At 39.1% G+C, this 23,922-nt stretch overlaps 3 protein-coding genes across 4 annotated transcripts in view; 1 reads left to right on the top strand and 2 right to left on the bottom strand.

The window, feature by feature from the left end:
• LOC134823038 (CSC1-like protein 1) overlaps positions 1-16,009 on the top strand; it is a 29,579-nt gene extending 13,570 nt beyond the window's left edge. The window contains exons 20-22 of the mRNA XM_063834377.1: positions 14,751-14,948; positions 15,094-15,204; positions 15,394-16,009. Coding sequence (XP_063690447.1) covers positions 14,751-14,948; positions 15,094-15,204; positions 15,394-15,710 — 626 coding nt within the window. The 3' untranslated portion in view covers positions 15,711-16,009. The remainder of the gene's footprint in view (positions 1-14,750; positions 14,949-15,093; positions 15,205-15,393) is intronic.
• Positions 1-23,922, bottom strand: part of LOC134823045 (alpha-L-rhamnosidase-like) — a 90,746-nt gene that overhangs the window by 3,668 nt on the left and 63,156 nt on the right. The gene's annotated exons all lie outside the window — the stretch shown is intronic.
• LOC134823041 (THO complex subunit 5 homolog) overlaps positions 15,724-23,922 on the bottom strand; it is a 31,169-nt gene continuing 22,970 nt past the window's right edge. Inside the window, exons 11-13 of one of the 2 annotated variants that reach the window (XM_063834385.1) lie at positions 23,592-23,748; positions 17,616-17,775; positions 15,724-16,693 (exon numbers count right to left, since the gene is read on the bottom strand). In XM_063834385.1, the coding sequence (XP_063690455.1) occupies positions 16,328-16,693; positions 17,616-17,775; positions 23,592-23,748 (683 nt within the window). In that variant the 3' untranslated portion in view covers positions 15,724-16,327. Of the gene's footprint in view, positions 16,694-17,615; positions 17,776-22,661; positions 23,442-23,591; positions 23,749-23,922 lie in introns of those variants that run through there. The other variant, XM_063834386.1, reaches the window with a different exon arrangement.

Genomic DNA, 23,922 nt, shown 5'->3' with positions numbered 1-23,922 from the left:
TCATCTGAATCATCTGAATCACTATCAGTGACCAGGCTCACTTCACTCATGTTGCCTTCACTTACCCCGGAACAACCGTTGGGAAATCCCACAGCCGCTCCAGGTGATAGAAGGCTCACCTCACTCACGTTGCCTTCATTTTCCACAGAACAGCCGCTGGGAAATCCCACAGCCGCTCCAGGAACCTTGGTGAGTGGTTTTCCCCCTTTATAAGGTTTCATCTTCGTGATGCTGGTTACCTTCTTCTCCTGTCCCACCTGGACAATGTAGTTCCAATCACTAAGCTTCTCTACTATCTTGTATGGTCCCTGAAATCTGGGAGCAAACTTGTGTCCAGGTCTTTGAACCAATAACATGCACCACTCCCCACTCCCCACTCTCGAAAAATGGCCCTCTTACTCCTTTATCGTAGCTCGTCTTCATAAACTTCGCCTTTACAGCATTGTTCGCAGCTGCTTTTCTAGTCACCTCAGCTATGTTTCGATACAAATTGTATGCAAGAAGTTGTCTAGCGTCATCGTCATCTATTTCGGAATAGATCTGCTCTAATCTCTCATCATCCTGTATGTACAAGTTTCTCACACTCATGACTTCACGCCCAAATAACAGAAAATTGGCTGAGTATTTGGTCCTAGTGGATTTCAAGCTGTTGAGCACAAACACTATGTAGTTAATCCACAAGTCATAGTCCTGCCACTGATTCTCATTTAGACATGTTCTCATACAAACATTGATTTTCTTGTTGAAGGCCTCAGCTCGTCCGTTGGTCTGACATTTCCACGGAACTCCGTGTATATCCTTAATGTTGAACATTTTTAAGACCGACTTGAACAAAGTGCTCGAGAAACTCGGTCCTAAGTCGTGTATGATTGTAGACATGACTCCAAATTTCAGGATCCATTCATTTATGATAACCTTAATGGCTTCCTCTGTGCCTGTAGATTTCACTGGTTTGCACACCACATAATTTGAAAACATATCTACCATTGTTAACAGTGCTGTATGGCCCCTTTTCGTAGGCTTCTTAGACAGCTCTAAGTAATCAATGGCAACACACTGCCCGAAGTGGCTGTAAACAATGGGTTTCAATGGAGCTTTCTTGAAACTGCGAGGCTGCTTACCCTGTGCACACGTGATACATGCTTCGCAATATAACTTGTAAATTTTGCGCTGTTTGTAGAAGTAAAAGCTCTTCTGGCAGTGTTCCAGTGCTAGATCCGCACCCACGTGGCAATTGCCATCGTGGTACGAATGTAAAACTCTGTCAATAAGTGGCCTCGGCACCACAATAAGATCTCTGTCGTCCTGTCTGTTAGTGGGATTTACCCATCTGCGATGTAGGATCCCCTTCTTGACCGTCATCATGTCAAAATTTTGTCTATAGTGACAAAGCTCAGCAGAATCCCTACGGTAACTGACATTATCTGGAGGTTGCCCACTTTCTACCCATTTAATTACTGTTGATAAAATTGTATCATTAGCATATTCTCTCCGAATTTCTGCCAGCGTAATGGGCTGCTCAGGAAATCTCCGATTTCAGCACCCGTGTAATGTGCGTCCGTGTGTACTGTTTCTCTGATCCCTGCTGCTTACTCTCAACTTTGTCAAATGAATCCTGTTCTCTATCTACCACGATGGATTTGATCGATGCAATTGCATCATCACTGGTCTGCGTGGCTACTGACGTGGTCTCTATTTCCACAGGATTCCGACTAAGATAATCCGCCCACTGAATATCATTGCTCTCCCCGGAGACATGCACTACCTTAAACCGGAAAGACGCCAAGTCAGCCAGCCTTCTTTGCATATAACTATTTTCCTTGCGAAAAATAGTCGTCAAGTTGAGCAAACTTTTACAATCTGTAATTACACGAAATGAAGTATTCTCCAAATATATTCTATAATGAAGCAGGCTGTATCCTGTATCTGACCAAAAATCCGCACAATCATTTGAGTATAGTAGGTTTGTGATGTTATTTGGCTCCAGTAGGGTTTATAGATCAAAAAAAAATTTGGGTGGAAATTAAATTTCTGTGTCTATGAAGTCTGTGGCGACGCCCTTTTATACGATCGTGGGAAAATCTTACATGTTCCTGAAATAAATTCATATTCTTATAATTAAAGCATATAGGGTATCCAAACCAATGTTTTTTGGCTCGGGAAATCGATTGGTGATGTCAATTTGACTCTCAGACCACTCCCTGATAAGATAACCACGCCCATATTCACAATCGAGCTATAAAATTCCAAAAAATGTAAGTGATTTTCTTGGACAAATTGGGTGTCGAAACCAATGTTTTTTGGCTCGGGAAATCGATTGGCGATGTATATTTGACTCTTAGACCACTCCCTGATGAGATGACCACGCCCATATTCACAATTGAGCCTCAAAATTCCCAAAAATTTAAGTAATTTTCTTGGACAAGTTGGGTGTTGAAATCGTTGTTTTTTTGGCACAGGAAATCGATTGGTTACGTCTATTGCACGAAAATGCCACACAGAACGAAATTGAAACAGCTTTTGAAATAGGTTGCATCAAAATAATATAATATATAAACATAATGGCTATTAATGATAAAAATAAATAAAATCATAAGTATGGTCATTTATTTTCGCAATTAATGCAAAGGCAAAAGTCTGAATATTTTGACCCCTCCGCTTTAACACAAGAACAATGTTTAGTTTTGCATCCAGTTTTACATCGGCAAGTGTTGCAAAGTTCATCAGGAATGAGGTGAAGTTGCTTGTTGGCATAAAGGTCGCCCTCCTGATCTTTCCAGCCATATTCAAGAGCATTAAGGAGACAGCGTTCATGTTCTGGTGTTAAAAGATTGGAATTTTCTTTCAAAAGGTACCACCATCGTCTTATATGCCCATTCCTAATAGAATAAGAGGTTGGAGGAAGACCAAGAGCAGAACCAGTTTTCTTGTGAACCTGAAGTCTCAGCTCATCAAATGTTTTGACTCCATTTGAAGCTGATAAAACGTTTACAAGATATTCTTCTGCGACCTTTAGTTGCTCCTCGTCTAAAGTTGCTGTTTTGCCAAAACTGCGAAGACTTTTCTCCGGGTCAGCAGTCAGTGCACATCTCTTTGACCCCACTTTGCTTAGGTGATCAGATCCTGTTGCTAGATGTGCACTGAGAATTTCTTGACAAAAGTCTTTTCCGAATCTTTCAAACATTATGTGCACTGGCAACATCCTTCGCTTCTCACCTTTACCAAGCTGCAAGAATAAGTTCTGTAACCCAAGACTATGAAATTTTTCAAAGTAGTGTAACAACAGCACCAGTACATCAGTGTCCTCTGATATCACTGTGACACGAGACCTTGAAAACATAGTTATGTCCCATCCAATATGTGGTATTATCCTGAGGTCTGCTTCTTCGTATTTGAGGTTCAGCTGATCAGTTTGTTGTACATTACCCAGTTCATTAAGATGGAGTGCTGGTTTAGAGACATTTTCCACGACTGTACCACTAAAAATGATTGATTTGTTGACCTTACGAGCCAAATCAAGAACATGCGACGTTACAAAGCTCTGGAACTTTTCTTTGTTTGCAGAGCATGCCCAAAACTTAGGCATCTGTTCGGGAACTTTAGTGTCGCTTCTTATTCTTGCTAGGCGGATTATACCGCCAGCGGCAGCAATCCTGGTAGCTCTTTCACCGCCTTTAAGAGAATTTTCCATGTAGCTGTCAAAAACGATGTGAAAAAGTGCTACATCGGGAAACCTCTTGAAAACTCTGGCAAATGCCTCTGCCACCATCATCCCGAATGTCCAGGTTGAAGGGTTATCCTGGATTCCAAATAAAGACGGTGCTTTCAGGTCTTTAACTCTTGTATCCAAGCTTTGTCCCCTGATGAACGACATAAAGTCGACCACAACAGCCTCTTCGTTAGAAGGATTGCATATAAGATCGTCAGTTTTGAAGGATGCTTTCTTTTCAAGCTCCTCCCTCATTTTATTTTTGATTGGTTTCACCATCAAAGAACCGTCGAAGAGGGTACTATAGTTTGTAATATCATACTTAAGAACTCTTGCTAAATCTCCATCTTTACTTTTTGCAATAGAAAGAACTTTGATTGCCAGCCTTGAAGCTCGCTCGTTTTTCTTGATAGTCTTTTCAGTGGCATCTGATTTAGCAGCTGTTACATGATCCACAGGAAGTAAATTTGTCTTGCTGATCTTGTCTGCCAATAACCTTGTCTTTTCTTTGTAAACTGATTTTTGGAACTCCTCATACTTCTCAGATACAATCTCAAAGAAATCATAATGCATCTTGGCAACACTGTCTTCAGCATAAACTTGCGTCACAAGGTTTTTAACTTTGTCGTGATTCTCCTTGCAAAATGGATTTCCTTGACTACTTACAAAACTTGTGATACTGTCAGTGCGAGCATTGATCTCTTGAATCTTTCTAGGACTTAAATGATGGTGGGAAGATGCATTGGCAGTCTCCGTGTTCCCTCCTTTATCCGAGTTTGTTATCTCCCTAAAGGTGTTGGTTATAGAGAGAACCTCGTGGTAAATGAGGGCCCATTCCGCAGCGTATTCCTGTTTCTTTGTCTGCCCTATGATTCCGTGTGAACTCTTTGAACTACGTTGTATTGTTTGTTCAAGAGCAAGATCTGGCGACACTGCGTTAAATGAGCCCGAGGTTCTTTTTACTACAAAATGCTTCTTCAAAAAGGAGTCATATAACTCTGGATGAGTGTGCTTGACATTTTTAAGAAGCTCCAAGTAAAAGGAACCGTATCTCAAATAGTTGAGACTGTCACAACCAAGAAACACAGGTAAAAGGTCTTGGATGGTCTTCATATTCAGCAAAAAGTCTCCATATTTTTCTGATCGTATGAAGTTCCTTATGAGGTTCATGATTTTCATAAAGTTGAACCAATACTTGCATTGTGACGAGCTTTCCGAACAGGTTTTCTCAAAACGATCAATATCCTGTTTCAACTTATTGACAGTATTACATTCTAAGAGATCAGACATGACCGATTGAGAAAGTGCCTTATTGTTGTCACAAAGAGCTTGCTGAAATCGTTCCAGCTTAACTATAGCATCAGAGTAGTTTTGCGGTGGATTCTCTTTCCAAAAAGCCGTCATTTTCATTCTCGTCATAGAGTCGCTTAGAATTGTGAGACCCTCTAAAGAACGATAGTAATGCTTTCCATTCATTACTGAATCTACAGTCTTTGGACCAAAGATTCCACATTCTATGAATATGTCCTCGACTCCAGACCCTTTCAAAAATTTTCCAGCACAGTGCAAGGCAGTTTTAGTCAAGTGGAATCCACCAAGCATGGGAAATATCCTCGAGAACAGTTCTGGCTGCTGCAGGTAAATTTTAGTGACCAAATGGTAAACTCCTTCGTCGCATACCACTGGAAGAGTTTTTTGACGCAACTGAGAAGCGATGTTGTCACAATTTCTGAGACATGTGTAGACAGTCTGGATATCTGTTATTGGGTAGGGAACTGTGGGACCAAAGCCGACTTTACTTAAAGGTATATCATCAGATGTTGAGATTATACTTTCGCATCCAGCCCAGGACGGAACTTTAACAGAGTAAAAACTACTACTAGCCTGTGCAGGTAAGTTCAGATTCCTGGCAAGTTGCAAAGCATCTTCTTTCTTCTCATTAGGCTCGTAAACAAACTTTTCGGAGGAGAAACTCTCAGGAAGTGGTTGACTTTTATTCCCAAAGTAGAATGGTTGGAGTTGCTGGCAAGGTAAACTAGATATGTACCTTCGGCCTTGTACCACAAAATCTGTGTAATGAGATACTTTTCCTTTGGATGTAAAGGATAAATGGCCCATGCCAAATGGAATTCTCTGGAATAAAACCATGACACTGTCATGTGTGTCATTCTTTCCTGTTGAAGATGATGCATCATGATGGTCAAAGTTATCGAGAGAAACTATCATTGGATCATGTGTGTTGAAGTGACTTGGCAGTGGTACGTTCCCTAGTCTGCACAAACACATGACATAGAATCCAAGTAATGCACGCATTCTTAACATGGTCGGATAACTGATACAGAAACCTAGGTGTTCGCCAATTGTGATCAAACCTCTACTTTTACAGATCTCATATATGGCGTGAGCAAACATAACATGAAATGGACACTTCTTGTTGCCGTTGTTAACGATGTAAAACATAATCTGAAACAAAGAGTTGGCTTTAAGGATTTTCTTTGGGATACGTCTGTTTGTATTATCGTCTTCCACATCGTCATCATCATCGTTATATTCTGGCAGTTCCTCATCGCCTACCCGTTTCTGGAATCGGACAAAATCAGCTTTGCTGATATTTAGCAATGCTCCTAAAAATTCCATGACAGATTCTGGCATCCGAGTATTTCTTACAGATGCCTTAAGATCGTTAGCATCACAGAAGCTGTCCTCTAGCCCAAAGGACATCTCTTTCAATTTGCCTCGAAGAAACTTGCCTGCTGACTTTAACTCATTAAGAACTTGCAGTTTAGCTACCATAAGTTTAGGGTCAATAGAGGACGGAAAAACGACTTCAGCTTCGTTTTTCCTATATGGAGGGCAAAATGATATTCGTCCAGCAAAACGTCTTAGAAGAAAATTCTTAATCATGTGGTTGTAAAATGTAACGCCTGGGACTTTTTCTGAGACGAATTCCCGTATCTGGGAAAGCGTGATGCCATATTCTTTTGAGAGAAGATCTTCTATCAAGGGGATCACGTGCATTTCATAAATGGCAATCTTACAGGGGTCATCTGAAGACAAGTAATTTAATTTGCAATGGGAATGAGCGTATATGAACGAAATGATACACCCCCTCTCTTCATTATACTTTCCCAAAAGTTTAGCAGCAAGCTCTATATCCCTGTTTGCACGACTTTTGTCAAGCAAGCTTTTCACCTCCTCGACGCTCAGAAGATGGTATTGCTTATTCACTGTTTCAGAGCAAAGAGTACAGACTGTCTGATTTCGGTAGTAACGAGACAGCAGTTTTTCAAGGCACGGCTTATGATAATAGATATCCTGAGCTAACAATGCTTCCTCATCATTGATATCAGCCATTCTAACAGAAATATCGTCATCAGGAAACATCCTTACTGCAGCAAGAATAAGCTGGGCCCTATTCTTCTCACAAACTCGATATTTGTCACGGATTCTTTTGCTGCTTATCATAATTTGTGTTGAGTTGCAACAGATACATCTGATTTGTTCAGTAATAGCCATTGCATTTGGTTGCTCTGAGCCTGAAATAAAAGATAATTTTGGTACTGATTACAATTGGTTTGTAAAGCTGAACTTGACAAATGACAGATTTGCGAATTTCTTTCTATTTTAGTATTTTGAAGACGAGCAATAATTTATTAAAATCACAGTTTTTCTTACTAGCTGTATTTCTGTCCGAGGTAGTCTTGCTTCTAGTATTTCTACCCATGTTCGGCCTTTCGTTATCCTCTATTTGTTCCTCTAAACTCTAGAAATAAGAAAATATTGGTTAAACTAAAGAAACCAATTTATTTGCTAGGATTTAACAAAACTATTTGAAACGGAGATTGATTTGTTTGTGCCGATGTTAACAACATTGAACTATTGAATACATACCCCGACAGCCTCCTCTCTGGCTCGTTTAGTGGCAGCAATCTTATCCAGAGTTTTTTGCAGAACGTACTCTTTGTAGCATTTGTACTGCTTGGCATGGTACAAAAATGTTTCTGGAGCTTGCTCTATTCTCTTTAGCATTGTTTCATCTTCCCTGGTTTCTGCAGCCTGTAATATATTATAGTTGAATTAACGATGGCCTCAGTTAATATAATATATAGGTTATTAACACAATTTAGTTTACTTTGTCATAGCATTTGATCAGTAGCATCGTAATTCGTAACAATATTAGAATATTTATGTACTACACCTTCATTTACCTGTTTAACCTTTGCTCGGCCATTTTCAGATGAGCTGAGTTTCAGCGTAGGGTTGAATGGCCGACCTCCGTCTAAACAGAACACGCAGTGCTTAGCTGGATTATACACTTTACCGGCATTGATTTTAAGGTCAATCGTCTTTGGTAAGCCTGATCCACTGGGTGATGGATCACACATGATAAAGAATTTAATCCATCACGGCAGTGTGCAACAAAAAACGGTCGAGTACGACCTTAAATTTAAGGTATCAAGTGCATTAAACAGGTGCACTGCACATTTTCTTATCAGCTTGGGTTCAATTTTATCGATATGCAATATGCATATAATATTACAAAAATCACTTTAATTTAATTGTTAGTTTACCTCACGTTTTGCTGATTTTTTGATATATTTCGCATCTTACATTAATCACTTTTAACGGCAATTTTAGTTATCAAATTGGGCGTGGTTATCTTATTAATGGGTGGTCTGAGAGTCAAATAGACATCACCAATCGATTTCCCGAGCCAAAAAACATTGGTTTCGACACCCAATTTGTCCAAGAAGATCATTTAAATTTTTTGGAATTTTATAGCTCAATTGTGAATATGGGCGTGGTTATTTTATCAGGGAGTGGTCTAAGAGTCAAATAGACATCACCAATCGATTTCCCGAGCCAAAAAACATTGGTTTCGACACCCAATTTGTCCAAGAAAATCACTTACATTTTTTGGAATTTTGAAGCTCGATTGTGAATATGGGCGTGGTTATCTTATCAGGGAGTGGTCTGAGAGTCAAATTGACATCACCAATCGATTTCTCGAGCCAAAAAACATTGGTTTGGATACCCTATATGCTTTAATTATAAGAATATGAATTTATTTCAGGAACATGTAAGATTTTCCCACGATCGTATAAAAGGGCGTGGCCACAGACTTCATAGACACAGAAATTTAATTTCCACCCAAATTTTTTTGATCTATAAACCCTACTGGAGCCAAATAACATCACAAACCTACTATACTCAAATGATTGTGCGGATTTTTGGTCAGATACTTGATACAATCCCAGGAATTCCAATCTACTAGCTCCTAACTTCTGCATATGCACTGGCACAGCCTTGGACCAGTACGATATAACTCTCCGTTGTCCATCAATTAACTGCGTCAGCATTGCACCGTGCCCTATCTTGCTGGAATCTACTGTGACCTCATATGACTGGTTTGGATCGTTGTACTCTGGTATTGCTAACGTAGGGGCCTGGCACATGGCTTGGATTAAGTCCTTGTACGCAGACTGACAGTCAGAGTCCCATTTGAAAGTGACCCCCTTTTGTAACAATTTGTACAAAGGTGCTGCAATGGAACTGAATCCCTTAATGAATCCACGATTATAATTCAGGGCACCTAGAAATTTCTGTAACCTTTTGACAGAATCTGGAGGTTGTAACTGCTTGATTGCTTCTGTCCTCTTTGGATCGATCCTCAGTCCCTCTTTACTGATCATATGTCCCAGAAACTTGACTTCCTGTCTCATCAATTGGGTTTTACTGGTGGAGATCTTGATCCCGCCCCATGACAATCTTGCCAAAATGAATCGAATCCTCCTCAGGTGTTCCTTTGGACAATTGGATTTTACAAGGATATCATCCAAAAAGCAAATCAAAGAACTAAAAGGAACTTTTGAGAAAAGGTAGGACATGCACCTAGCGAATTGGCTTGATGAGCTGGTCTGGCCCATGACTAGTCGTGCCCACTGGTACCTGGATCCGTCATGGTGGGTAAATGCTGTGAGGGGCCGATCCTCCTCCCTCAACCTAATCTGATTGAAGCCTTTAGTGAAGTCAAAGCTGGTTAAGAACCCGCACTCTGACATTTTGTCCATGATTGTGTTAATTCTAGGCAACTCAAAATTGTCAGGTAGGGTTTGCTCATTTAGCTGGCGCATGTCTTGAACCATTCTGTAAGAATCTGTTTGGCCCGGCTTAACCACCATGAATACACAAGAATTCCAATTACTGTAATGACATCTCTCAATTTGACCCGATTTGACCAAATTCCCAATTTCCTTGTCCATGTGAGGCCTCATTTTGTAACTTATGTCTCTACTCGGGACCCACTTTGCAACATAATCTCTTTTAAGCCGGAGATTAGCCTCATAAAATGTTGCTACTCCTAGATCAAACTTGTCTCTCGAGAAACAATGACTGTACTCAGCAAGTAAGTCCTTTAACTCAGCCTTCAACTGTGGCGTGATGTCAATATCATCTACCCTGAGTTGTTTATATAGACTTTCCATATCTCGCCATCTACCGTTCTCTCTATAGATCTCTTCCGGCACTGCATCCTCCAACCTGGGTATATTGATCGCAGCTGAATAAGCTTCTCCCCTTCTTACTTTTCTTACTCCCCTCACCATATTAGGAGTTTCTTCCATGGGTTCCATGAATCCAATAACTCTGTTCTTGTTGATCACAACATCAATAGACATGGGATTTATACATCTCAATGGTATTCTGTTGTTGCAAGAAAATGCAATTGCATTTTCCACTGCAACTCCTGTCGATTCGACCAAGTTGCGACTACCGAAGACAATACCTTCATAGTTAGACCCCTTACTTCCCCTGGGATTGATCTTCCCGGTCAGATACACTACTGAATTCGCAGGTACCGTGACGGACTTGCTACATTTGACCTTACAACGATTTACCAACTTAATCGGTCTATCGATGAACTGTTCCTGGCCGTAAGTAGTTGTTAAAAGTTTTTCCGGGAGATATATGCGTGCCTCAAGCTTCCTTAGTAGGTCGTTTCCTGCTAAGATATCCTCCGAAATTACATCACAGGCCACAAATTTGTGCGTGACCGATGTACCAGCAATTTTGACCTGTAACTCGATCTCCCCTCTCATGGGAATGAGTTTATTAGAAAGGCCAGCAACTCTTATTCGGGAAGGTCTAATGTGTTGCGTCATATTTAAACGGTCAATTAACCGAATATTCACTAAACTAACGCTTGCACCGGTATCTGCTAATAAATTGACTGCAATGTCCTGGCAACTACCTCTTACTATTATATCGGGACACTGTGGTTGCACTCTAGAGCATTCCCCTCTGAATACGCCCTGATTTGTCATACAATTGTATGGATCCACCCGGACGCCTGTACAACCACTTTCTAGTTTAAAGAATTGTCAGGAAACCCCGTGTTGCCGGTCTGGTGAAAATTACCCCGCTGCATCATGTTTCCTCCTCTGCTATTCCCCTGATTACGTGCATAATTTTGGCCCCGATAATTATTAAAGCTTTTATAGTTTCCCTGATATGCAGGTTGGCCATAACGACGAGAATCAGATTGATCTCTTTTAAATGAACCTGTATTTCCATTGTACTGTCGGTTGAATTCTCCACCGGATCTTCTTCTCGCCCAGCAGTTAGCTCGTACATGTCCGGTCTTGTTACAATTCCAGCACGTTATGTTCTTGTAACTCCGCCACCCGTCTCGCTCTCTATCGTGCACTGGTCTGGGTCTTGACGAGTTTCTGTTATCTCCTTGCCATTTGTCCCTATTTTCACCGGACCAAGATCTCGATCTGCCATCCCCCGTAGGTCTCTGATAAGTAGCTTCTTTTTGCTCCTCCCGACTATTTTGCCTCGAAAATGAGGGGTCGTGAACGGTTGGCTCGTCGGAAAATGCCGTTTGTTTCATAATCGAAGAAACGGGAATTCCTCTATCGTTCTCATTCATCATCTTCTCAACGCCTTCTATTTTCTCTGCCAATTTCACTGCTTCCTCAAATGAAACGAAGCTGGCTACATTGAGCTGCTGCATCATATTTTTGCTCCTTACTCCTCGTAAAAGAGCCAAAAGACAATTGTCTTCCGCCACTGTTACATCCAAGTAAGCTACATTCGACTTCGCCCTCAGTCGAAAAACGTACTCACCTATATCTTCTCCCTGCCGCTGACGACAGTTAAGCAGTTCGTTTTTAAGTGCTGTAGCTTCGTTGCCATAGATGGCTCGCTTGTAGAGCGCACAAAAAAGCTCAGGATCTTTTTTCTCCCTATCACTCAGCTTGACTGCCCTCAATACCGAATAGGTTTTATCGTCCACACTTTGGAGCAAATGCTCATTCAGTAATGGACTCTTCAATCTGGTTATTCTCACGTATGAGAGAAATCTCTCACAAAACATGGAAAAATCTTCTCCTTTTTCAAACCTCTTCAATTTAGCTGCTCGGGATAATTTTGAATTCAAAATTTTCCCTGATCCGTCATGATCATTTTCGCTCTCGTTATCCTCCAAATCCGAATCGCCCACTTCGAACACCTCTTTTTTAATCTCTTTCTCCTGCACTTTGAGCTCTTCCAGTGCGGTTCTGATTTTCTCTCGTTCAGCTTTGATTTTCTCCAACTCTTCTTTCGCTTCAGCCGCTGCTGCAACCTTTTCTTCCTTGTCACTGCCACTAGTCATCTATGCTCAGTTCACTTCGAGGGTATTTACCAATTGATTAATCAGGCTCCAGTTGATAAAAGGCTCTTTTCCTTTATATTTTGTTCAGCAAGGTGACAAGGGAAAATACTTCAATTCGAATAAACCGTTAAGAATTGTAATTACAATATCTCAGTGTTCCTCAAATACTATGTCAATAATTCGAATAGCCTAGTTCTTTAACTGTAAACATTAGCTGTAAACATCTGCTGTATTCAAACCAAAAAGTGTCCTGCCATCCAACAGGCCCACTCTTAAATATCCTTAGATAGTATAAACAATCTCCCACTCGTTTTAGCAATCCCTAAACAAATCCCAAACTATCCTTCCTATAGCCAAAACAGAGGTGTAAAATTGAACTCTCTGATAACCAAAACAGAGATGTTAAAATAAACTTTCTGTTTCCCTAAAACTCTCTGCCCTTAGGCTTAACAATATCTTTAACTATCCTCCTATAGCCAAAACAGAGTTGTTAAACTGAACTCTTTGATAACCAAAACAGAGATGTTAAAATAAACTTTCTGTTTCCCTAAAACTCTCTGCACTACCCTGCTGTACTAAATGTCGTACACTAATAAATGCCCTAAAATACTACGGTAAAATACTGTTTAATGTCTAGTACTAAAACTGCTAAAACGAGTATATAACAAAGGGTTGCATATTAGGTTTGAACCTAATAATAATATAATCTCGTACAGTATTCCAAAACTTGAGTACTAGGTGAGATTTAACAGCAGATACCGTAGCACTAGCAGGACTATAAGTATGAAGGAAAACTTGAACTAGACTAGAACTTCATCTTTACAGTAAACTGATTATGGGCAACTGGCGATATAAACGTAATTTGAGACAAATCAAGGTTCTTGTTAATATTGATATTAAACGTATGGAATGACAAAAAATTGATAATATAACTTGTGAATTGTGATTAACATTTAATTTACAGAAATCAAGTTTTACTGTCAGGATGAAGTCGTAATCTTTAGGTGCTTTTGTAAGCAGTGGGCGTTTGCCCTTTCAGGTCCGTAGATTGATTTATAATTATATCTAATTAAGGTTAAGAACATGAACAACGAAATCGAGATTGATAACGGCAATTAAGCTGATGTGACATTATATTTATATAATACAGAACATGGAACAATCTCTAATAAATAAATCCGCTCCTAAATAACCAGACCTATACCGCCAAATGAGTGTACTCCTACAAATCTAGGCCCCTACTGAAATCTACCAGCACCGTCGAACATGGTACTCCTACATATAGTGTGGTTGCCTAACCCTACCGAGTAAAGCCTTACTCAAACCTACAGATATCTACAACAGAAACTATTCCAGGCCTTATTCGTGCTCTCCAGGACTCATGATCCTAACAGGTCCTGGTCCCGAAATCTCCAGTGCCAATGACCATTGACCCTCTCTAAACCTGGGCGAACAGAAAATGAGTTCCCTCTGGTTTTTCCAGCGAACTTTAAATAGTGTTCTGTTCGTGTTTTATCATTTACCCCTCCGACGTGTTGGACTCTCCCATCCACGCGACGCGACGTGAGCCAATTAGGTCAGATTCAACAACAAAAAGGATTTATAATTATTTATTCTTATCTTCGTATTTGAATAATTATTGTGGCTGGAAATCAAATTTAATAGGACGATATTATAATTTTATCTTATCGTCATATTGTTCATATGCAAGATCATTGTATCACGTGGTGACCCCCACTGTCGCTTCACTATAGTCATAGAGTTTCGACGATACAGGGGGAGCCGCGCACTCGTGCGCGGCGGGTCATACAACGTATGACAACAAGATCACACTAAATGTTTACCATTTTAATATACTGGTTTAAGTACAGAGCAGCGATATTTTATTTACAATTATATGCATGAATGCTGTACGGTGTGTTCCGTGATGACGTGGAAAATATTATTTCCTGTCATGTACTGAGTGTACTACTGTACTCCGTGTCCAAGTAATTATGGGGCCGGAATACGTAACGACGTGACGTAGTATTATGTTGGGTCACGATCTTTAAATACGTCACGATCTTTAAGTACGTCCTTTAAGTATGGCCTAACCGTGTGTGTTATGTGATCATCGACAGATAACCGAATTGCCCAAACATGCTTGCTTTAAACACTCCCTCCATGACCATATGCTTCTTAAATCGCAAGCACGGTTTTTAGGTTAATAATAGGCTAAAAGTAAATTGCATGCTCAACCTGTTTTTTAAATTGATGAGGCAAGAAAACATGAACACCTCATTGGATGACAAAAAAATCGTATGCTCATTAAAATATAAAAATAATTACAGTTATGTAACAATGTAACATACTCTGATATTTATTAACTTGTACCACACCCAGGACTGGAAGATGGCAGGACTATACTATCTGGTATTGTACTCCTCCTAATCCTCGTATTCTTAGCTACCAAGCTACTGGAACGTGTCTACCACGGCCTCTTCCCCTTATCTCCTAACGACAGGGACTTTATCAGCCACCCTGAGGCCAACTTTGAACAACTCAAGGACACCTACTTGCCTGGGGTCATCAACAGCGACAGTAAGTGCAGACTGCACAGGCCGCTCAAAGTTATACTGACGAGAGTTACTTTAAATAAAGTATAGGTGGAAATGGAAGGATGATTTTAAGGAAAGGGTAAATTTGACCACTTTTAATAGCGTTGTCTTGACAACACGTGTTTCAGCTCACAGACAGAAAAGACGAGCAAAGAGAGTGTACAGTGAGCACAATAGAGCGTACTCAATGTCCTCAATTACAGCTCTTCTTGATACCGGGCTCTCAGCCAACTACAAGTGTTAGACAACGTTCACTTTCTTTTATATGCTACTAATACACTAGTAACTATGTTTATCCAATATTTTAATGTTTTAATTGATTTTGATTGGGAAAAAATTTAATAAACAGCCAGTACAGCATTAGCATGTAAAAGATGACTTTACACTTGAAGTTGAACAGCTCGATAACCAACATCCTACAATTTCAGCCATAGTTGGATCTATATCTGGAATGTCCATGAGAAGCCACACCAGCATCAGTAACAGTCCTGTAATTACCTCACTCTCCTCGAGTAATCCTGAGATATCAACCTCTCCAAGCCATCGTGATGACCACGTGACCAGTCTAAGCCCAGAAACCCCGGACGGAAGAAGCAGTCAGGACACTGCTACTCTTGAGATTGAGAATTTATCAGACACTGAAATTAATAATACAAGTGACAATGAATTTGGGATTAGTTTTATTTTGGATGGTTCAAGTGCGGCCGGTTCTGTGGCTGTGGACAGTATCAACTCCGGTAAATGATACAGACAATCATTGAAAATGAATTAGAGCATTAAGGCAAGGTTTAACATGACAGTAATAGTATTGAAAAATTAGGAGGTCTCGAATTTTACATTATATACTTTTTTACATTTTTAGAACAATTAACCATGTGGGAAACATAAAAGTTAAAACGCAGCAAACATATTTTGTGTTTTTGTGCAATTGTCATAATTGATTCCATTGAATTGGTTATTTGATGAAAGAAATAAATTCGCTGAGCGTAAACACGACGATGTCAATTATTTACTGATCAATTGAATTCATGTTTCAATTTTTGTAATATATGCTTAATTTCTGTGAGAAAACTATTTCTAAGAATAAGGGCTGAACAAATTGGGACATAAGAATTGATGTGCGATAAAAAGATATCAATAATTAATACATTGTAATTATACAATATACATGTATAAAGATATGAGTTCCGAATTAGGGCCAGCACTCAAAGTAAAATACTCAAATAGAATATTTGCAACCTGATAAGGATTACAACTGTTCACGTTAGGGTATCAAATTCAATATCATGGATTTGCCGTCAAATTCTTGTTAAATATTAATAATTTATAAAATGTTTGTCAATATCTTCTCCAAACGAGACCCTACCGATGTTGAAAATACTGCTTATCACTGTTAAAAACATACGGCAGCACATTATCAGGACCCTTGAACTTGTTGATAAAAAACTTAATCTGGGGCTCCAATCCCATTCCCTCGACATACACATCCAAACACATGCACAGTTTACAGACCACCTTAGTGAGCACGTACTCTACTCCCTTCTCGTAGAGCTCGTCTATGTGCACATTCAGCTCTTCCTCTATAGCCCGGACATTGTTGTCGTTGTGGGAGGTAGCTGTACCAGCTGGAGACTCCACTTGGAGTAGGGTGAAGGGAGGGGTGACAGGGTAATCCAGGGAGAGGGTCAGGAGACTCTTGCAGGAGGTTTTACCTCTTTTTACCACCAGCTGAGGTTATTTGGTGATTAGTGGTTTGACAGTTAACTTGGATTAAAGATCAAGCTAGCTGCGGAAAACTTTGGTAATACCGCCGAGTTAAAAATTATTCTGCAGTCTCAAAGGGGGGGGGATGCAACGTCAATTAATGTCAGTATTCCATAAAAACCCCAAACTGACATTGACATTAATTGACATTAATTGACATTAATTGACATTAACATTAAGTTGTCTTGAAATTTGAGATTATCATTATTCGATAAATATTCAAGATATTCACGTCTATGTAAGTTAGACCGGTCCAAAAAAACAAAATGTCCTTGAATAATTATGAGTATGTTCTTATCTGTTGATCCTTAGGTTCAAAGACCACAAAAAAAATTTCAGCTTCCAACTCTTCCATCTTCGATCCCCACCGGCCACGCCCATATTTTATTGGTTTCTTATACAGGTAAAATATCTAGAATCGGCTTTTTTAGTATGAAGGAGTAATGTTAGCTCTTTAAGATTCGTTATTCAAATATAAATGTCATGAAGGCATTTCGTTTAATGTGGGTTTTAAGTTCTGATGATGTTGAGAACCACGCCCTTGGATGGCCACGCCCATTTAAGAAAATTAAATTTCGGAAAACCGTATTATTTTAGTTTTATTGTTTAATGATCTGAATTTTTTCACATTTCACATTTCCATATGTGATAGTAGTGAATAAATTGATGATATAAACGTTCTAAAGTGCTAAAAATATGGTAGAACTACATAATCTCTGGTCGAAAAATATCGTGTCAATTAATGTCAGTATTCCAAAATTTTGCAAAACTGACATTGACATTAATTGACATTAATTGACATTAATTGACATTAATTGACATTAATTGACGTTGCATCCCCCCCGTCTCAAACAATGAAATATCGATCAAAAATTCTAATACGTACCTCATACAGGGTATCCTTGTCAGAAATATGTTTGAGTGTACGCTCAGGGTAGGAGCCAGAGAGGGAGTCCAACTGAACCTCCTTCCAGGATCCAATCTCTGTTAATAGAGTCGGTTGGGAGATCGACCCTTCTTTAACAGTCTGGTTCGTCGTGAGGTTTCTGAGATAAAACTTCTTGATGATATGATTTCAGTTAAAATGTACAGTGAATATGTTTAAAATTGGTTTAAAGACATGATTATTGAATTAATTGTCACAATATGATTTCGAGAAGCTCTGTTCTTAGGATATATTTAATAAACTAGAGTATGTTTCAGTTCAGTTTTTAGAGGTAAACTAGTAGTTTGTTCTTCTCAGTCTTACATCTTTACATTGAGTGAATTTTTTATTTGGGGAATTATTGATGAATGAAAGGCTATATATTTTTTCAAATATTCAGTTCACGACCAAACGGTTCGGTTTGAGGCATATTTTCACAGCGCCAGTGGTACTGCTATAACAGACCGCATAACTTTTGCTTTTTACTTCTTAAGTATAACTGAGTTAATAAAAGTCTCACCGGTAAAAAAATAACAAATTTAAACTTTAATCTTATCAATGTTGCTGCGATAATTAGTGCTCTTTAGCCTTTATCGTTATCTTAATTAAGTTTAACGAACTAACGAAGTAGGTAGAGGATTAATTTGTACGGAACTGTTTTCACCTCTATTCAATGGAAGAGGTGCTCGGAAGGACGGTAGAGTGAGCAGTGATTGGTGCTCATATTAAAGTTTAAATCAAGGCTCTCATTATTAATCACAAATGATGAGATGCCGCCGACTAAACCACCGTTTTAGCCGAACAGCACCTGGCACAATTACCAAATTGCAGTCTTAATCAGGAGTAACAGTATTGTTCTATTGCCAAGAATTGGTAATCATCTGCAAGAGTCGAGACTTGGAAGTATTTAGGAACCAAGTCAACAAAATAAACGGTCATTTAGAGAGAATAGCCGCTGATTAGCAGATACTATTTATATAGTATATATATATATATATATATATATATATATATGTATATTAGCAAATATCTCGCCAAATAACTGCCTGTGTTTTTCAGGAGAGTTGTGCGTGCTTCTCCCAAACTCTGTTATGTCTGGTAGAAATGTCAACAAAAGGGAGGAGGTGGGGGCAAAAGTCAATACACATACGTTGACTGTTGGGGCTTATTACTCAGTCACTGAGTGCGCTATGATTGTAATAATTCTCTCTAGTACGACGTGCTATTATCGTTGGTTCGAGGAATACATCAATATTGGTGTTCATTTGTTTTGAATGAATATTTTGATATACACATGTCCTGAAAAATGGAAACTCAAGCTTCTAAGATAACCGATGTATCAAGCACAAAGAGTTTATTCATATTCACTAAATTAGCAATACGGTAATCATACAGAGACCCCGATAACGGTATCCTAGCATTATGAAATCGGTGCCTTTTACCAGGAAGATATATTGAGATTAAGGATACGCGGGGCATTATCAGGATTTAGCAATTAAGATAAAATTTAGATTACCTAATACTAATAGTTAGGTATCGAGCATAAGTTTCACTTAATATTAATGTTGTAAACCGATAGTTGCCAAAATAATTCGACCATTTTCATTATATTCTTATTTAAAAATGCGTTGTCAGTGCTGCAATAGTTCCTAATTTCTGATCATTTTGGGTTAAATTGACTACCAGTTAAAGGTCAGGGGTCAAGAGTGGGGTTAAATTTAATATAAAAACCTTTTTTAGATTGAATATTAAATTGCAGTTAAATTGTAGTTTAAGCTGCCAAGTTGTAAGTCTTTAACAGTGTTAATATTTTAAAATGAAAATTAGGCATTACCCGGAAAATGGGTTAAGATAAGGAGCAAATTATCATATAACATTGTTCATGGACTAATTTGTGTTGCACGATGTATAATCAAAAGTATGGACTTTTGTCAAATTCAAGCGTACTCCATTTTGACAATTTATACAAATTCATCTGGCAATGGCGTGGTGTAAAATAAGAAACTGCTATAACACGGCAACCGGATTGACTGGTCTTTACGGTGCGCTCCCTGGTCGAAGGCTAGGGCGACAGTAACTGTTGCAAACAAACTATTTCTAAACAATCTATGTACGCGGCTCCCGATAAACGAGGAGTAAGGAACGATATATCTGTTTGAAACGAGATATAATGCGCTGATAAATTAGTGACAACTCCCGATGAACAAGGAAATAACACTAAGAGCTAAAATGGACCTGTATCAAACAAGATCTAAAACGTACTGGTTGCTCCCGATAAACGAGGAGTTAACAAATAAACGTAACTGTCTGAAACAAGCTACGGGTGTACCTGTCTTAAAGAAGATACGATCTTAATATTAAACTCCCGGTAAACGAGGAGATGAGAATTCTGTAACTCGCGACGGTAGTGGCTGTACGAAGCACTGACAATGAACTCCGGTGAGCTGCGATTCCCGGTGTGATGGCTCAGTCTGTTTATAAACAAGAAAGGTGGAAGGCTGACAGAGTCTGTATTTAAACAAGACTAGTGTATTGTACTAAATAAAACGCTCTCGTAACGATAGAAAACTAATAAATCGAGAAGATCACCAAATCTCGACTAATACTCGGTGACAATTTCAGAAGTGCCCTATCTCCCAAAAACCTTATCTCTTAAAAAAGGGCTCGTAAAATCTAATAGATACAAAAAAAGGCCGAAGAACTATAGATAAGAAGGTAAAGGTTCGAATATAAAATAGATGCATGAGATAGGGGGGGGGGGGGGGGGGATCATGTTATTTTTTGTCCGTTTTTGTCCGTTAATTTTTGTCCGTTTTGAAAATATAGCTGCCAAACGGACAAAAACGGACAAAAATTGTAACTTTTTATTTAAATTTTTTCCACAATTTGTAACAGGCTATCTGCAGAAATGGGTAGCCCGGTTAATGACCATGGTCCTTTCTCAAACTTTTAATCCTCAATTAGGTACAAAGAATAGTCTACACATTTTTTAATAACATAAAAAGGGATGAAAATCACTTTATTTATGAAAAATATCGAGTTATGTAACAACTTTTCTGGAGAACAAAAAATATACATATACGAGCCCTCCCTTTCCCCGTCAAAACCATGTCGTAAGGTAAATCAGAAATTAGCAACTGATTTAGCAACTAAGATGGTGTACTATAGTTAATAGTACAGGCTATAGTTAATAGCCCATTATATAGTTAATAGACTTCAATGTGTGTGTTTGATATATACTAAGATGGTGTACTATAGTTAATAGTGCACTTGAAATAGCGTAAAGATGTGATCAGGTCATGCTGCAACTTATCCAAAGTTACGTGATCTTTCCTTGTGTTTCGGCTCATATCTCAATAGCCCCAGGCACCATGCTCCAAGTAGAGCGTAATTAGGTGATTACATAATTACAAGGTTGGTCGTATCATAGAGTGCACCTAATTAAAGCTAGCGCCTAGGTAAATACATGATAATGTGATCCGATCCCATATTCTCAGACATTTAAATTGAACTTTAAATTAAAGGATAACTAAAATGATCAACACATAAATCCAAAACAGTTCCTACTGAAAAGTCAATAAAAAAATTCGTTACGGAGTGACAATGTCCCTTGAATTTGTCACTCCGTAACACAGCGTTACAGAGTGACCAAAGTTTGGCTCATCATATCTCCTCTTAAATTATAATGTTATCAATCGAAAATGTTGGAAAATCTTAGTGTAAGGTCACTGAGATACTTCAGAAAATATGGAATGCAATAGGCGTGTAGTTAAGAGAATAGATAACTTTTTGACACTTTTTTGTTACGGAGTGAACCACATTTTCCCCATGTTAGCTCTTTCTCCTTGATTGGGCTTTATATCAGTCTGTAAAAATGAAATCTCATATACTAACACACACAATTTGAGTTTAGTTCAAGCAAAGGCCTAATCTAGAGACGTTATGAAGTAGAGCACACTTTTGAGGATTGTTTTAGTGTCGATGAATATGATAGAATGAGCTATTTTTGCATGATAGAGTAGATTGATGTCTCCAATATTGCAGATTTTCAAAGTATAAAGTTCAAACATTCTAACATTTCCAAAATTGGATTGATAAAAGCATTTCTGAAATTTCCTCCAAGTGGAACCAGTTTTGAAATATGCCAGCCGAAGCTGTGCCAAATCACAGCTTGGTAAGTGGCCGACTTGCATCCGATCGGATTTGAACCCGGGTCTTCTGCTTAAGAGGCGATGTTACCAATACATCACCCGGGCGACATTAGTTGAGGTAACGGTCTAGCTAATAAATAAATCAAACTAAGCTCAATAAGGGGAGGAACGGGGTCTAAAATGACCAATAAGGCTCAAGCAAAATGTCAACGGTCCATTACAGTAAAGAATTTCGGAGAATATCATTAACAATCAGCAATGTTAATCAAAGGTGTACATATCTGCCTCCATTTCATGACTTGCAGTTGGAATAAAGGATTGTACTTCAACCAATAATTAATATAACACGAACCTCAATCATGACAGTGATTTATCGAAGGAATGTTACAAATACTGATAACTGATAAGCATGAGTCTAATCGGTGTAGAAAAGAAGCATCTAAATGAGTAAATGTTATTTCTATTTCTAACATTTTTTGTCCGTTTTTTGTCCGTTTTTGTCCGCTTTATTTTTTGTCCGTTTTGAAAATATAGCTGCCAAACGGAAAAAAACGGACAAAAAACATGATCCCCCGAGATAATATTAAACTTAAGAAGTGGCAAAAAACCGGCGAATTAAATATAAAATATAAAATTAAAGCCTAGCAACACTGTGGATCTACTAAACTACACCATACTCCCCGGGCCAATTTGATCGATTGGATCCGTGCCTACAAATGAGGCTTAGATCGAATCGACCAAATCCCCAATATAATCAATAATAAATATCAAATAAAAATTTAACAAAAATTATAAACATCAATACCAATGAAATAAAACATCCTATCTTTATACAATTGTCTGTCTCCTTATTAAAATGAATAAATAAAATTATAGAAATTCTTTTCTGTTTTCTGCAGTAGACGGCACTCTGTCTAAAACAAGAGGCACTTAAAAAGATGATGGCACTCTGTCTAAAACAAGAGGCACTTAAAAAGATGATGGCACTCTGTCTAAAACAAGAGGCACTTAAAAAGATGATGGCACTCTGTCTAAAACAAGAGGCACTTAAAAAGATGATGGCACTCTGTCTAAAACAAGAGGCACTTAAGGTCTGATTACTCCAGCTCCCGCCTCTTCCTTAAGTCCACCAGCCTCCTTACAAGTCCCAAGCATCCTAATAGACCATCCATACTAATCCTATCTAGCCCCTTCTGAAACCTAACACCTCGCACCACATCCTCCAGCATCCCTTTGATCAAGTACTTGAAACCCCCCTTTAGCGTTTGGAAACTCCCAGCCTTCCTATTTGTCTCCAGCTTGCCAGCATCCCTAAGCTCCTCCAAACCCATGAACACCCTCTGAATAAACACATCCTTAATGTCCTCTGCTTCTTTTTCTACTATCCTCCAGATTTCCCTAGCATCCTCCGTGGTCCTGGCCTCCTCCATCCTTTTCAAAACATCATCAGTGAAGCCCTTCCACCTATCCTCTAGAGCCAGGGTCGTCCCACCTCTCTCAACTACATCCCAACGCATCCAGGGTCCGATCCTCCTTTCGGCACCCTGGAGCCCCCATTCACCCCTCTGTACCCTCCTTCTGTCCTCCTCCGAAAAATACCTCGGGCGGGGGAGGTGGCGGCGTTCTGGATCTGGATCTAGGGGGTGGTAGCGGGGGTGGTGATGCCACTCTCACCGTTCTAAACTACGCCAGGCGTAAACACAATCAATATTCTAACAAAGAACACTATTGATAGGGCATTCAACCAGAAATTAAATTGGCAATTTTAATGAAAAATACCACTTACCTCAGCTGGTACTTAAGGGCGAGCCGGGCGAGGCAGCGCTGTTTGATGGCCTCCAGAAAGTGAGGCACTGTCTCCCTGCTCGTAGCAACATCCAGCTTAGCATCACTCGACCAGCCCGTTATACCTGCTAATCTCTGTGCCCACAGGAATGGGCGACCTTAAACGGAGGAAATAGGTAATTTTAAAGAAACTCTTGTTATGTGCAGAATTATGGAAACTTTTTTGAAGATTTGTTCGGGTATTTAACTAATACTATGTGATTCAATATTAAGATGGTCGGTGTGAATAAAAGTTCGGATACTATATTATATTCCGGTTCTAATCTAGTCCT

The sequence above is a fragment of the Bolinopsis microptera genome, chromosome 11, assembly GCF_026151205.1.
Source record: "Bolinopsis microptera isolate Bmic1 chromosome 11, MBARI_Bmic_1.0, whole genome shotgun sequence".
Taxonomy (NCBI): domain Eukaryota; kingdom Metazoa; phylum Ctenophora; class Tentaculata; order Lobata; family Bolinopsidae; genus Bolinopsis; species Bolinopsis microptera.
The sequence above is the reverse complement of the archived record's forward strand: the minus strand, read 5'-3'. Positions and strand labels throughout refer to the sequence as shown.